The sequence below is a fragment of the Tauraco erythrolophus genome, chromosome 7 (assembly GCF_009769465.1).
Source record: "Tauraco erythrolophus isolate bTauEry1 chromosome 7, bTauEry1.pri, whole genome shotgun sequence".
NCBI lineage: Eukaryota > Metazoa > Chordata > Aves > Musophagiformes > Musophagidae > Tauraco > Tauraco erythrolophus.
This window is the reverse complement of record NC_141471.1, coordinates 36,078,103-36,094,433: the sequence shown is the minus strand read 5'-3', so window position 1 is coordinate 36,094,433 and position 16,331 is coordinate 36,078,103. Positions and strand designations below refer to the sequence as shown.

At 36.5% G+C, this 16,331-nt stretch overlaps 1 protein-coding gene across 3 annotated transcripts in view; it reads left to right on the top strand.

The window, feature by feature from the left end:
* The window catches only part of HYCC1 (hyccin PI4KA lipid kinase complex subunit 1), a 46,491-nt gene that overhangs the window by 24,242 nt on the left and 5,918 nt on the right, over nt 1-16,331 (top strand). For 2 of the 3 annotated variants that reach the window (XM_086614639.1, XM_086614640.1), the window contains exons 4-10: nt 1,071-1,250; nt 4,250-4,330; nt 4,749-4,864; nt 5,203-5,298; nt 8,670-8,786; nt 9,540-9,627; nt 10,169-10,328. In XM_086614639.1, the coding sequence (XP_086470765.1) occupies nt 1,071-1,250; nt 4,250-4,330; nt 4,749-4,864; nt 5,203-5,298; nt 8,670-8,786; nt 9,540-9,627; nt 10,169-10,328 (838 nt within the window). The remainder of the gene's footprint in view (nt 1-1,070; nt 1,251-4,249; nt 4,331-4,748; nt 4,865-5,202; nt 5,299-8,669; nt 8,787-9,539; nt 9,628-10,168; nt 10,329-16,331) is intronic. The other variant, XM_086614641.1, reaches the window with a different exon arrangement.

Below are 16,331 nucleotides of genomic sequence, written 5' to 3'. Positions count from 1 at the left end.
TAAATTATGTGGAAGATTTAATTAAAAATCCCCTTTTTCCCTTCCCTACTCCACTTTTTTTTTTTGAAGAAGAAATTCTTTTCCCATTCCAAACTCTTATCAATGGTTTGCTGTGCTGTCAAAAAGTACTTTTGAGTGCATGCTTTTGAGTTTTTTGCATGAAAGTTCAGTGTCCAGTCAGCTGGCTTTGGAAGCACCTACTGGTTTTGGCACTGTTTTTCACTTTGGTTAGAAAATCTCCTGTCTCTGTGACAAAATAAAAATACAGCTTTCATTTCAAAGTCTCACTAACAGCAAAATCTTCAACACTGACACATGGCGGTTAACATTGTTTTGTCCTCTAGCAGAGGTAGGTGGTAGCACAAGAATGTGCATGAAATCCAGAAACACAGTGCAAACCGATTGCTTAATTGTTTTTAATAGTTCTAGCTCAGTGTATTGCTTCCAGTTCGATGTATTACTTACGTTTGTATCAACTTAACAGATTTGATTATAAAATTACTCTTGAGGCTTCCCATTTTTGTCTTAAACCTATAAATGCATTGAAGTTTCTAGAAGATTTTAATAAGAGTGGAAAAATGAACTAATTCTACTGTGTACTAAGTTATTGTAATACTTTGATTTTGAGTGTTACGCAACTCTTCTCACTTGGTAGGTAAAAGCTTCTAGAATTTGCGTGTATGCTGTTGGAGCACTAGAACAGCAAGACCTTTTGTTCAAGTACTTTTCTTGTATATTAGGGATATTGAGGGCATGGTATGAGATGTGATGATAACAAACGTCTTCTATTTATGCCTTTGAGGCTGGAAGAAGTGAGCCAAAAATTAGAGAAAGGAGCTATTTGAATGCTTTCTTCACATGGGATGGAAGGCTTTACTTTTATAATCTGAAAGTATGTTATAAGGGATGAAAACTGTATGAGGTGACTTGAACAGTTATTGCATCAGTCGCAGCCTAATAGCTGAAATGTAACATTTATCAGTGTACAGTTTTGTCCAAAGGACTGATCCACACAAAGTTGCAGTTTCTTGTAATGTTTTATTCATCCACAATTGTAATTTATATTTCAGCTTCTGGAGCCAGTTTGCCATCAGCTCTTTGAGTTCTATCGCAGTGGCGAGGAACAGTTACTACGATTTACACTGCAGTTTCTACCGGAGTTGATGTGGTGCTATCTTGCTGTCTCAGCCAGCAGAGATTTGCAGAGCAGTGGATGCATAGAGGCTCTTCTCTTAGGAGTTTATAACTTGGTTTGTATTCACATGTAATTATTCAGACCTAGAAATACTAGTGTGCTTTTGGGGGATACTATAGAGTATTTTACTGGGGAATAAGAATTGAAAATAAGTGATTGAGTATCTTGGTTTTGACTCTTCAAATTGGTGTCTTGGTCAGAAATCTGCAACATGAACTGTTATTCTTTTATTTTTAATGAATATTTTCTCTGTGCTTTTTGTGGTTCCTAGAAAGTGCTGATGCACTAATGGCTGAAGGAGCCAAAGGAGTCCTCTTAATTTGTCTATTACTTAATTCTTGGTGTGGTGATAAAACTTACATTCTGCTTGAGCACTTCTAGAGGAGCTACTTTTGAGCTGATGATAGTTCAAAAAAATTGTTCAAAAGTACTGGAGTATTTTAACTATCTTTACTAGAAAACACAAAAAATTGCTTTCAAAAAATTCTGAGTACTCAATTGCTAAACGAGTTGCTTAGCTTTGAGACATTAAAGATCTCCTTTTGTTTTGTAATAACCTTGACATCTTTTTCATATTTTGTGTGAAAAGATACTGTTTGTTGTTTGATTACTGCTTTGAAGAACAGAATTATGAAGGAACCTTTAAGAGCATCATATATTAGTTATTGCAGCAAAATGCATTTATTCTTTTTATGACTATTATAAAAAGCTTAGTGTTATTGTGTCTATTTGGATTCTCTTCAGTGTAGTTTGGATGTTTTAGAGAGGCTTTTTGGGAAGTGAAACAGTGATGAACTTCAAGTCTCCTTGTCCTATTCGGAAAATCTGGAGAAGGCAACTCCCATGCTTCTTCAAATGTCTTTACCAAGCGAGTGAAAACATTTTTTCACCCAGGAGCCAATGTAAAAAGACCCGAGCCCTTATATCCAACTCTTTTGTTTGGTTGTTCTTGGTGGTGGTGTTTTTTGGGATGTGTGGGGTGTGGTGGGTGGTTTTTTTTGTTTGTTTTTAGCAGAGTACACATTTCATGTGCTTTCTGTGTGCTTAGTTGTACCTGAGAAGAAAAATATTCCTGGAAAGCATATGGTATATCTTTTGCCTTAAGTCAATTCACTCGTTTATTTCCATAAGGAAGTAATCTAAAATGATTGATGGATATGGCTATAATTGCTTGTCTTTCTCCTAGAAGAGATTACATTTACAGTTAAGCTTGAAACCAATCCAGTATCATCTTAGCTATGAACAGTTTCTTATTCAATTAGTAACATAGTCATCCATCTCCAGCTGCTTGAAGTCATAAGAATTTTACAGTAAACCTCTTTAGGAAACTGTAGATCAACCTGATTTTTGAAAACTTTTCTTTTCCCCCCTCTGCCTTAAGACAAAGAATGCTTATGTAAAATAATGCCATATTACTGATGCTGACTTCTTCCCCTCTGATGTTGTATACAATTTGTAGCTTAAACGGTCAAGATGGTACTGTTCTTCAGTATACAAGATTGAAAAGGTAGTAGGTGACATGCTTAGATATTTATTTTTCTCTTTAACCAGTTACTTAATGTTTTCAAAAGCAAGAGGAAAGGTGTAGCCTAATACAAATAGTAATCCTCCTGTAAATGTGTACGGTCGCCTCTTGGAACCTAAGGGAATGAACATGCTCAGAAGCATCCTGCAGTTTCTTACAGAAGGAATTGGAAGAATTAAGTATTGCTCAGAATAATTTCAAGTTCACTACATTGTCAGGCGTATGCAACTATTGTGGCTGAACCTTGGCATCACGAACTGGTTTGTTCTACCTTCAGCTTGGAGATATACAGTGGTAGTGCATACAGTTGATTTTTGGCTTTTCTGGCTGTAGGTATCAGGTTTTTCTAATATGCTTCAGATCTTTAAATGCACTCCTGAAACTGAATTACAAATCTGATTAGAATGAAGAGTCAAAATATTGGTATTTCTAGATTTTAAAAGTTTGAATGTAGCCAGTTTGTCTTCCCTTCTATATACTGATGAAACTGTTTTCCACATTGATGCAGAAGCAATATTGAAAATTAAAGTATCAGTGGTTTATGTGGAGAGTGGGGACCTGTATAATTCTTCAGACAGAATAGCTCTGTATGCCTTTTTGATGCTTCTCAGTCTTCCTTTACCACTTCATATTCTACTTTAAGACATGAGTTTTAATAATTATTATGTGAAGTTAGTCCTTCCAGCTTCCAAGACATGGGTGTCAGGAGACACTGAAGCTCCTATCTGATCTCTGCCTTTGGATATATGAAATCTGTTGCTGAAATTTAGGAGAAAAAAAGAAAGTTCTTTTGTGTATGGTGTTGTTTATTAGTTAGGTCTGCTTTGGAATTTCTGAAGTTTTTTATCTGAAGTACTTCAGAGCTCTTCTGTGACACGTAGGCGTATCTTTTTTTGCCTTACCCATTAGTCTTCCACTAACTTACAGCAGTGAGAAGTCTGCCAACATACTTTCATGGTGGTATCTTGCAGGATATTAGCTTCTCTAAAGTTTTGCATCTATGCTTCTTTTAACTCTGCAAGTATGGAATTATCGAACTTGAGCTTTTGCAAATACTACGATGTCTGCTACTACCAAACCGTATGAGGCTACAATCATTCCAGAGCTATAATATTTCCAAAACAAATTACTTGTAGAGTCATTACTTGATGGGTAAATACTTTTCAACAGAATTATTGTGCATTAACTTTCACAATTAGCAAATAGCATATAATTAAAAAAAGATAACACTGTTTAAACATACTGAGATTTCTAGTTAGTGTTTTTAAGGTGGACTATGTATGCAAATGCATGTGCCCTTTGCTAAGTCATTTGAATAGTTTGTCAGAAACAAAGCAAATGCACTGTGGTAGAAAGCAAATATGGATATAATTTCTAGATTTCTCGCTCGTATTGTTATATATCCCTATCTGTTCCTATAACAATTTGTTTACTTTCTCTATCTGTTCAGCAGCATCCATCACTTAACATTTTTGAATGTCTGGTTTCTGTAGTACAGTGTAACCATTGATATTTTCTGTCTGTTTCAGGAGATAGTTGACAAAGAGGGACATAGCAAAGTGCTGAGTTTCACAATTCCTTCTTTGTCCAAACCTTCTGTCTATCATGAAGTAAGTGACATCTACAACATAAAGTTGTTACTGATTGAGAAAGGCAATATGCTTTGGGGGCCTGTTTGTTTAGAATAAAAATGAAAATTAGTTTTAATGTGTTGCATGATGCCATAGGAACATATTTGTCAGTCTTCTGGGTACTACTAACTGGTCTCTGAGGCCTCTTCAAGACTGAATAGTCATAACATCATAATATCCAAGCACTAACTGTTATGTTTTGGGTTTTTCCTATTCTGACGCCATATACCTTATCGGTTGTAAAATAACTTCTCAAATCTAAGACAGCTAAGCAGTCAGATAACCTCAAGTCTGTTGAAAATATATGTACAAGTATAGCATTGCTGATCGTTGTCTGTTTTCACTTGCATAGCAAAACTTCAAGCGGGCATGTTTTGAATGACCCTTTTCCCTTTAGCCTTCCAGCATTGGCTCCATGGCTCTCACTGAAGGAGCTTTATCACAACATGGTTTGTCCAGGGTTGTATACAGTGGACCTCATCCTCAGAGGGAGATGCTAACAGCACAGAACAGGTGAAATTGTATAATAGGATTTTGCTTGAGAATCACTAATGAATCTTAATTTCTTGTAACTTTTAATATAGCTGTAGACTGAAGGTGTATAGGTGTATGCTGTGTTTAGTGATTGTATTTTTGTTTTTAAACACGAGCAAATCTAGATGCAGAAAGACTAGCAGTGCATATTACTACATGAAGAGGAAAGCTTATGGAACAGAACTACTCAGTTGTCAATTTTATTGACATGAAATACTGAACCTGTTCAAATAACTCTTGCAAATTTCTGTGTAAACTTGTTTTCTTTTCAAAAATAAAATTGGTAATGTAATTCTAATGTTTCTTGTAAATCCCAGGTTTGAAGTGCTGACATTCCTTCTGCTCTGTTACAATGCTGCCTTAAGCTACATGCCTGCAGTTTCTCTTCAGTCATTGTGTCAAATTTGTTCAAGGTAATTTCTGTAGGTTGATTGCACTTAAAATGGCATTTTCAACTTGAACTTTTTTTTAAAAAAAACAAAAACCACCAACCTTCATGTTCCCAAAAGCTCCTTGTAAACTTGACTTTTTTTTGTAAGTGTTTACAGCTGCATTATTTGCTTTTAAGTATATCTTATATAGCTTCAGGTTGAGATCTCAAAATGGGGAAGCAATGACATGGCTTATATGCAGTGCTGTTAAGTGGAGAAGTTAAATCAAGGGAACTGTTTGTTTTTAATCAATGTAGTTGTAGGTGTTGTAAATAAAATCAGAAATGTCTTCTAAAGCCTTGGTAAATTTTGCATTGCAAGCTTACTAAATATATTTAGATGCTATGCAAGTTGAAACTCTTGAAATTATAGTAGAACTTGAAACTAGAAATATATAAATTCTTACAGATACTTTTGACATTTCCAAAATCTTCTGTTACTTAAAAAAAGGAAACAAAACAAAAACCCACAACCCACCTCAGCTTTAACTATAGTGTCTATTTTTGATCCATTTCTTTTTTCAAAGAGGAAGAACTGGTAGTAGACATGTCTGTCTCTAGATTTTTGGAAGTGTACTTTGGGTTAAGGAAAAAATGCTCTAGTTAGCCCGAGAGAGACCCAGAAGTCAACTACAGCAACTTTTTACCGGTCATAGGTTCCAGATTCTTCACACAAACAAAACATGTTAATGGATGCCTGTAAGATCCTCTTTTTGTCAGAGGAGGCGAGAGTGCATTGGAGCCCTTGGTAATATTTACAAGAGTCTTCACAAGATCTTTGTTAGATATATTTTCTACCTTAAGTTTTAGACCAGCATTTAGAAGCTAAGGATTGTGGACAGGAGACTGATGTTGCTTACTCTGCTTGATTAGGTGTTTATTGTATTTGAAATAAATAATTTTTAAAAAGTGTCCAAAAGAACCTAAGCAAATTACCAGTAGATGCAAGCAAGTCTTTTGGCTTCAAACTGTTGAATGTTTGAATACTGAATTACTTGATACTATACAATTCGACTTTTGTCTTAGTTCTCCATTCCCTGCTGGTTTTGGCATCCATGTTTCTCTGCTCACTGAAAATCTTGCCCTGATAGCATTTTAGGGATTCAAGGGAATATATGTCAGAAAACGAGAATATCTTTCAGTATCCTGTTTGGATGTGACACTGTCAAAATTCTCAGAAGAATCTATAGAATAACTCCTTTAATTGGTTTGAGCAGTGTTGAGTTTAGGTTTCATTTGGAAGATCTGTATGAAAGCAATCTACAATGAATGTGCTTTCTTCTAGTAAGTCAAAGTTAATTTTTATGACTTTTCTTAAAGAAGCAAAAGCTTCTAGTACTTATTTACAGACATGAACTGTAAGTGTGACAGTTGCAGCACAAAATATTTTGTGCTGATCTAAAGCATTGTAAACCTGTTTTTTGGCATTTGAGCATCTGCAGTTAAGTCTCTTTTCATAAGAATGAAATTAATCTGATGTAAAGCGAAGCAGTTCTGATGTCATTCTAATCTTTTTAGAGGAAGTAACAGTTTAGAGTAGGGCTTTTTTAAGCTGATCAATACTGTGATTAAGAGACTATCTGTATTAAGGTCTTTTCTATGTAACTGTGAGTGTTAACTGATCACATTCTTACTGTGAGTTCACTATTTTCCCCCAAAAATAATTATTTTATTGTTATACAGTAGCATCTAGTAAATGCATCAATAGACACATCAGCATAAAACCAACCTGGTTAGATGGGTTTTATGTAAACTGGCATTTTTGTTTAAACTGGACACTTACTTGCTGCTTCCTCCACCCCTCCGGCTTTATACAACACTGAAATGCCTATTATTTTACTGGATTATAAGTGTCATCTCTGAGCCAAACTCTTGGTAGAAATTATGGACTGTATGGAACTAAAGTATTGCCCAAGTTGCATAATAATAGCCTCTCCTTGGGGATAAAGAGAAGGAAAATGGGATGGCGTTTTTGTGGGGTAATTTTTCAACCTAGTTAATTTCAGTAACTGTCTCATGGTTTAGGACTGGGTAAGAGTCAGAAAAACGGCTTTCATGCTTTAACTTTTACCGTGTATGGACAAAATGAAATATGAGAGAGTGAACTTGTTTGATTTCAATGTCTTAAGCATGTTTAACGAAAGAGTCGATTCGATTCACTTAACTGGAAGTAAGATTTTTTGTGTTTTATCTAGCTGTGTGTATACTTTGCAGGTGAAATCTATTTTAAGATACAAATTTATTTTCATTCAGGTTTCTAAAAATTTAGAGTGACTTCCTAATAAAATGTTTAAAATCTTTTTTTTTGTTGTTTAAAGATATGGTGATGTCAGGATGAAAAGTCAAATGTAGGTCACGCTAGGTGCAAAGTACATAGTGGGGGAGTTGCTGAGCCATGGAGGTCTGGAGGGCACTGTCTGCTTTTTTGGTTGAGTGTTTTTTGTTTGTTAAGTACCCAAAACAGAAGATGAGTTGCAGGATAAAGGAGGAGAGAAAAAAGTGTGGCAGGTTAGTGACAAAGTGAGTATTAATTAAAAAAGGCTCCTGAAATCTCTGTTACAGTTGTAATTGGAAAGGTACTGCAATATAAATCTTTACTCATTTTCTTTTCTGGGAAAAAAAAAAAAGTAGATTTAAGAGGAGTTTTACAAGATCTCTGGTATTGAAGCTGAAGGATTGAGTCTTTCTGAGACTCAACTGCCTAGTCTATGCTTTGGAGAAGGAAATACTTTGATTAATGTTGTTAAAGGTGATTCCAGAAGTCCAGTAATAGCCAATGAATTGAATATTTAACTATACAATATTTTTGTTTTCCAAAATGTTTTGACTACAGAACCTGATGTGGAATTTAGTTCAGAACTAAATTCTAAAGCTGACTTTTATTGGATTTTAGAGTAGTTTTATGAATGTGACAGTTCTGGTCTCTTTGCTTGAAAACTTGTATGCAGCTTCTGTATTATGTGCAATGACGCTTATGTTTCTGTCTGTAATATTAATAGTTGCTATGCTGCTTTATTTCCTTAAATACCATGAACTTAATTTTTGTCTGTTCTGCAGCAAATGCATGGATTTAGAATGACTTTTTCTGGCAGTTTTCTTTCATGTTCCACTGTAGTATAAATGTAGCAGGAGTGTCTGGGATGCCTGTATTTTGAAGGATTTGAACTGTGCCAGCAGAGGGCACACCCTTCTGCCGTAATAGCAAATAGTCTGCTTCAGCACGGGGTTTGTTGACGGGTACCTTCCTGTGGGGCTGTTGTAGTTAAAATGCATACTAAACACCTGGCTTTGTAGTGTTCTATACAAAGGTGGTTCTGCATTACTTGCTAATGACCAAATGCATGATTTCTTTAGAATTTGTGTCTGTGGATATCCTCGCCAACAAGTGAGAAAGTACAAGGGAGTCAACAGTAGGATTCCGGTTTCATCTGAATTCATGGTGCAAATGCTAACAGGGATTTATTATGCCTTGTAAGTTAGTTGTTTTTTTTTTTAATATACATACAAAATAATGTCATATCAGCTTAATTTCTACACTCATTTAGGCATGTTACCTTTGAAATATTTTATTTTCTAGTGGACAGATGTTATGTCTACCAATAAGGTCCTCAGGAAGAGAACATAGTTCTCAAGCTAGTTAACTGATGTTACCTGTGTCATACTGGGGAAAGAGGGCTAGAACATTACTTAATAGGTATAACTGCTGATGCGAAGAAAACATTTAAAAAAACCTTTTCCAACTGTTGTCTGCTGACTGTAGTTTTGCATGCTTAGTTCTGAATTCAGTCTGGTTAAGGAAAAAAGGTCTTATCATTCTTTCTCTGAAATGCTGATGTCATCTACATTTTGATAGTCATGTTAATGTGTAAAACTCAGTATTAACTGAAATAATTAGAGACTAGTAACACAAGAATACTCAAAAGATGGAGTAATGTTAAAACAATCCTGTTTGAGTTTCAGAATATTTAAGAACTAGCTGATCAATAACTAATTATGTCATTTTTAAACTGCTCAGGGTGCCCAATGAAAATAAAACTTGTTCTGAAGTAGCATCTATGGAGATAAAGTTCTCTGAATAGCAGGCGTACTGCTAATTGAACACAAGTATTTCAACTCCTCTAAACTGAGCTCTCAAGGAGTACTAAATCTGTGAAGGTTATGTGGCCAAGAAGGTTCATCTGTTGATATAATTGCATATTACTATGTATATATTTACCTTTGTAGTTACAATGGAGAATGGGATCTGGCCCGTAAAGCTATGGATGATGTTTTGTATAGAGCACAGCTGGAACTGTATCCAGAACCTCTGCTGGTAGGTGTTGTATTTCGACTTTTTTTTTTTTCTGTGGAACTTTGTCTAGGAAATCCTTCCTGTGAATGCGCATCATGCGACATCGCACCAGGAACCTAAATCCCATGAGGTCTATGTGGCTGTGCTTGTGTGAATAGCTAGATCTGCAGGTATACACACACACACACACACACAGGTGTTTTCAGTGGACGTAGTTATTTTGTCATCTTCCAGAGTGAACAAGCTATTTTCAATAGAATGCTTCTAAGTCCTGAAAGCTTAGGTGATAGTGCAGAAGCACTCTGAAGTTTGTGTTCAGTAATAGACGCATCTTTAAACGGGAAACTTTGGTTTAAAAAGTGGCAGGTATTAAATGTAACTCGTTTCTGAGACATGATTGCAACCAACATTCTTCATAATCTGTGCAAAAAGCTACTATGCTTTTTGACCTTAAACTGCAGTTGTACACAGTATTCTTCTTGGAGTAATAAGAATCCCGACAGAATTCTTCTAAAATTTGTATCTTCATGTTAAGAACTTAACTGCTTCTTTTCTGTTCTAGGTTGCTAATGCAATAAAAGCTTCCCTGCCTCAGGGTGCCATGAAATCTAGTAAAGAAGGTACAAGATGCATTCAGGTTGAAATTACACCTACTTCATCCAGAATATCAAGAAATGCTGTGACTAGCATGTCTATCCGAGGGCATAGATGGAAAAGACATGGTAAGAAACACATTTTGCAATGAATTCTCAGCTTTTTACATGTGTTTAAAATAACACTGAGAATCTTGTTATTGCATATCTTCATTGCTAGTAAGCAAGCAGCAGTTGGGAGGTTTTTATTTTCTTAACTGGTAAATGGGAATCTTAATGCAGTTCAGATGAAGTATATTCTTTATTTCCTTAATCATGTTTTTTAAAAAAATACCCCCCCCCACAAAAAACCTTCTTGTTAAAGGGAGCAATACAAAGTTACTGATTCTCTAAAGAGGCCAATGTTCCTGTTGTCTCCTGAAAAATAATGTGTAGTATCTGAAGCAAGGCAAATATTGAACAACTTTACTGCAGAACGTCATCTATCTTAAATCTAATTTTTATTTAAGTAATTTAAGGGCAGAGGGATAAATTATGTTTTGGTGTTGTGGTTTAACCTCAGCCAGCAACTAAGCACCATGCAACTCACTCCCCTACTCAGTGGGGTGAGGGAGAGAATCAGAAGAGTAAAATTGAGAAAACTCATGGGTTGAGATAAAGACGATTTAATAGGGAAAGCAAAAGCTGTGCACACAGCAGAGCAAAACAAGGAATTCATTCAGTACTCCCCATTGGCTGGCAGGTGTTCAGCCATTTCCAGGAAAGCAGGGCTCCATCACGTGTAACAGTTACTTGGGAAGACAAACACTATCACTCCGAACGTCCTCCCTTCCTCCTCCTTCCCCCAGCTTTTATTGCTGAGCATGACATCCTATGGTGTGGAATATCCCTTTGCTCAGTTGAGGTCAGCTGTCCCAGCTGTGTCCCCTCCTAACTTCTTGTGCACCTCCAACCTATTTGCTGGTGGAGTGGTGTGAGAGGCAGAAAATGCCTTGGCTCTGTGTAAGCACTGCTCAGCAATAACAAAAACATCTCTGCATTATCAACCCTGTTTTCAGCACACATCCAAAACACAGCCCCATACTAGGTACTATGAAGAAAATTAACTCTATCCCAGCCAAAGCCAGCACATTTAGGCGAACTAATATACGACCTTCCACAAAGCAGAACACAGGTCTGGGCTGAGAAGTAGAAAAAATGGTGCTGAATGTACTGCAAAAGGAGAAACATTCTATTCCACTTCTTCTGCCATCTTCAGATGAGGGAAGAGCTGCTGGACGAGTGATCAAAATTGGCAATGGCTTGTGCTGCTGGGCTTGTAATTCTGATGACAGGCTAAGCGAGTGAGTGTAGATAAGAATGCTCTTCTAATAGGTTCAATAAAGATTTTGAAGTCGTATCATAAAAATTTCTGTATGATGTGTACTGTTTGAGCTTTTGTAGTATGCAGACAGTTTGGTTAGAAAAATATTTCCGAGTTACTTGCAAAGGACTGAGAAGTAATTCAGGTAAGTGTTGAGAAAATTATTTATAAATATGGTTGTAGAAGATGACTTCAAAATAATAATAGAGCTTTCTGCACAGTAATGATACACATTGGTGGTAGTAGTACAAATAGTAAGCTGCCAGACTGGGGTGAAGGGCAGAGAAAGGTAAAATAACCAAATTTCTTTTCAATTAATTAAAAACTGCTTAAAATTGTCAGACAAAGCTGAGGAGCAGAACATTAGTGTCTTTAACTTGAGTGAGGTCCAATAGCAAGTTATTACTGAAATCTCAAGACTGCCAAGGACCATTTTAGTCTTTATTATTTATTTTCCTTTCTTCAGGCTCACAGTTGTTAAGCAAGGATTTTTGACCAGGTGCAAGAAAACCGTATGATAACTCAGCTTATAAATGGGCAAATGCCCTCTGAAGCTTGGCAATTTTGTCAGCTATTATTTTTGAGTTGTTCTGATGCTTGTTCAAATGAGATTGTGGAGGGGAACACAGATCAGGGATACTGAGTGCTTGTTCATTCAGATGAATTGAAAGTGTATTAAAATAAACATTCCTTTTGTCTTTGTGTTTACAGAAGAAATGAAATAAAAATGTTACAGAATCTGTATGGAAACTAGCCTTATAAAAATGCAAATTTTCCAGCGGATACAGAAATGTAGACCTTTTTTTACAATTATTGCCTTCTTGCAGGGGGTGATATACTTGGTGAAGTTCAAGGAAAAACGGGACCACTGTGCCCTGCAGCAGATAACACTAAGGTGAAAGGGAAACAAGAATAATAGTAGGACTCATAGAAATGGGAGGGAATGCTGTGTTTTATGGGAGTCTCTTAAAGCAGGACAAGTTGAGAGAAACAGTGATAATCTAGTTAGTGTGATCCAAGTGAGGAGTAGTCAGTGTTAAGGAATGGGGATTGAAAGGTAAGGACTCAAACAAAATGCTGACAAGCGCTTTTTTGTAAGAGTTATTGGGAAAACTTTGAATTTGCTTCAATGGTACAGGATTTAATGAAGAAAATCACTTGATGTAGGGCAGGGATGGAGGGGAACTTGTATAGCAGGTTGTGGGAGTAGTTGTAAATTTGAAGGCTGTGTGAACATTAGGCTAGTTTGAAGGCCAAAACTGAGTCTCTGGTATCTTTGGACTAACTGACCATCTAGTTGTTTTGTTTAAAATGGTAAATGTTCCATACATATACCACTTAAGCTAATCTCAAAATTTTCCTTATAAAATACTAACAAAAGAGTTGTTTGTGACTTGAAAAGCCTTTTTAAAGTCAGAGTGGATGATCTCCTGATTTCAAAATTCCTAAAAACATAATTCAGTGCCCCACAATTCCTGATGAAACAAAGATATGGAATAGGTCTTCAGAGTCAGCATACAAAAAGAATAATGAGGCTAGCACTTACAGATGCTTGTTTGAATTAAAATAAATACTGGAATTGATAGAAATCATGACAAACCTTGTACCTCCTGACCATTATTCTCGCTCCCATGGTGTAAGGGGAAAAAAATGTATTTAGGGGTTTTATTTTTGTGCTTCAGTATAATGAAAATGAGTTGTACAAATGGATTAGGAAGCTAGAGGAGACAGCTGAGAAGTATTTTGATCTTATGTGTTATGTGGGCCAGAAGACCTGATGAAGCAAAGTATCCCTTGGGGAAGGAAGGGCAGCAATTTTCAATCACTAGCTATTTGTGTAAAATAAATAAAACAAAAGAATTATAGCCAATCATACTTCCAGCTGAGAAGCATGGACTTTATTTTTTTATCTTTTAAAAAATTCAGTTTACTATAAAATTTTTCATACTTTAGAGCTTGCCAGCCTTTGCTAGAACAGTAGATTACTGAGGTCAGTTTTGGAAAAAAGGTTGACTTAATGTTTAATCTTGTTGTGATGCCCAACCCTCTAACTCATTCATTAGAGCTGTTACTTAGAAGGACATTTTTAAAATCGGATTAGTATTGTGAATTTGGACTTTTAAGGTGGGTACTTTAGAGGTACTAAAGGTGAAGGTCATTTGCAAAATGGATCCATCTGATCACAAATGGGTAGCATTTATAGGGTCAGCTGATACTATCCACCACTTATCAACAAACTGTTTAGTGCTATTGAATTGAATTGCCTATAAATCATGAAGCTTAAAACAGAGGAGCAGTAGCTCCTCTATCTAGCATTAGTTTTTTGTAGTGTTCACATTTTAAAAACAAGCCTTGAGTGGCATCTCTGCTTCCATTCACAAATAGAGGAAAACCAGAAAAATCGGACAGTGTGTAAGAGACATAAACACCTAAATGAATGATTATTTATGGAAGCTAGGAAAAAACAAAGCAAGCCTTAGCAATGCTTTCCTTACTAATGTAAAATCTGCCAAATGGCTCCATAAAAGGTTGCTCGGGAAAAACTCCTATGTGTAGAGGTAATGCCTGTAACAGACTGAGTAAGAAGAGCTAAGCAGATGTTGGTAAGACACATAACACAAAACCAAAGACATCAACTAGAGAAGGAGGACAAGATGTTATTTCTCCCTCCCACTGCAGAAATTGACTTTGATGTAGTACACAAGGTTTAGAAACTTTAGTCTTTGAATCTCTGTTGAGTGAGTTTTCTTACATTATTAACTCCTGAAATAGTTACGACTTTTTTTAGGATTTTGGAATGAGTGTTAATTTTGGGATGTAAACTTCATGCTTTTGTAAATAATTCAAAATGCTAACATCATTGTGCAGGAAATGCAGCTTGAGCTTGTGGTTAAAATTGAATTACAATCCAAATGGGCAGTTTGCCTGTGCAAGCTGAGGTAAATGTTGTAGGCAACCATAATAGTAAGGTAGATTATGATTAAAATATCTTTTGAATTAATTCTTAACAGTTAGTATCATGAAATGCGTTTATCAAGGTTGGTTTTACTATTCAAAGCATTCAGAAATGTGACTCCAAAGGCATTTTTCTTCAATTGATATGAGCATATTTATATTTACTTTGAAACTGACAGTTATTCAGTTTTGTCTCTACACTATTTAGCAGTGTCCTTTGTTTTCTCTTTTCCTGCATTGCCTTGTGCACTGGGTATTAATATCTCTTTCTCAAAAGACAGACCCCCAGAGTTGTCCAGCTTGAAGCAGTATTATCTTCAAAACCAAGCACTACAAAGCTGAAGGTTTGTTTTAGGTGTTCTAAGTTTTAAAGTAAAGAGGGAATGCTACTATGCAGGACATGGACTGTGTAGTCTTAATCCTGCCACAAGACTGTAGATACTATGGTAGACAGTGTTAATAGGAGCTGAGATACCCAGTATTCCTTTTTTATTAATTTCTTCCTGTAGTTGAATGTTAAACTCAGAGAAAGATATATTCCCTTTCATTAGAAGTAGTTAATAGCACTTAACTAAAAGATTATACATAATTGTGCTTATTAAAACTCTTAAGTTTTGGTGGGGTTTTTTTGGTTTGTTCCCCCCCCCCCCAGTTCGTTGTGGTAATGGTTACAGAACTGTAGGAATGCAGCAATGATGGGTAAAGTGCTGATAACACAGTGGGATATTACATTAATAAATGCACACCACCAAACAACAATAAGTATGGCTCTTATACAAAATCCTTAACAAAAATATACTTCCTCTGATTTCTGCTGTGCCTTCTTGAGTCTCCTTTCTTTGGAGCTGGATGCTGTAATTATTAATTACTGCTTTTCTGCTTTTCTGCCTTTGTTGGGAAGGGATTGACAGTGAACTGTGTTCCGGGCTCTCCTCTCTTTGGTGTCCTGGCTCTAAATGAAGTTTCTAGCAGAACTGACTTGTGCATCTAGAGATCAGTGGATCCTGGGAAGAAGTTCTGCTGAAATAAGGTGCCTGTAGCTGCACTGACAGGGTAGCAGGAAGGGGTTTGGAGAGGCACAAGTACCCAGTAAAATTAGACCAATGAGGCCAATCAGAGCAGTGATCATGTGGTCTCATTAACCTTTCTGCTCCTATGTTTTTAGAAAAAGGCTGTATTTGTTATTATCATTATTATTGTTTATTTATTATTATTACTATTGCAGTTCACAGTGCTCAGTTGTTACCTTTGTTACTGATGATAGAAGACTTTTACAGGAAGTGCTGTTAGGAGTAATGCTTACAAACAGTTCTAACTTGAGTTTCCTGCCAAATATCAGTAAGTTAGTGGCTAATTGCACTCCAGCTGGTCTTTGATATAGGGATTGACACTGCCTCCTCATCTCCACTGCCTGTCCTTCCTAAAGAGTCTGTATCCTTCCATTCCGACACTCCAGTCATAGAATTCATCCCACCTCCGTGATGCCACTAAGATCATAATCCTGCAGGCGTGCACGCATTGCTAACTCCTCTTGTTTATTCCCCACACTATGTGTGTTTCCACAGAGGCATTTAACCTGGGACCCCGATGAAGCTGACTTACTGGCTGGAGTGGCTGGAATTGCTTTCTGCCGCTCTTCAGGTGCTCTCAGCTTGCCTTGGGCAAGCCTGATCTTATCCTTCTCCCACTTCAAGTCTACTTTAAAGCCCTGTCAATGAGCCCTGCTAGTTGATGAGCAAAGACCCTCTTCCCCCTTTGAGAAAATTGAATCCTATCTGATGCCAGCAAGCCTGGTGCCATGCAGGCCATCCTGT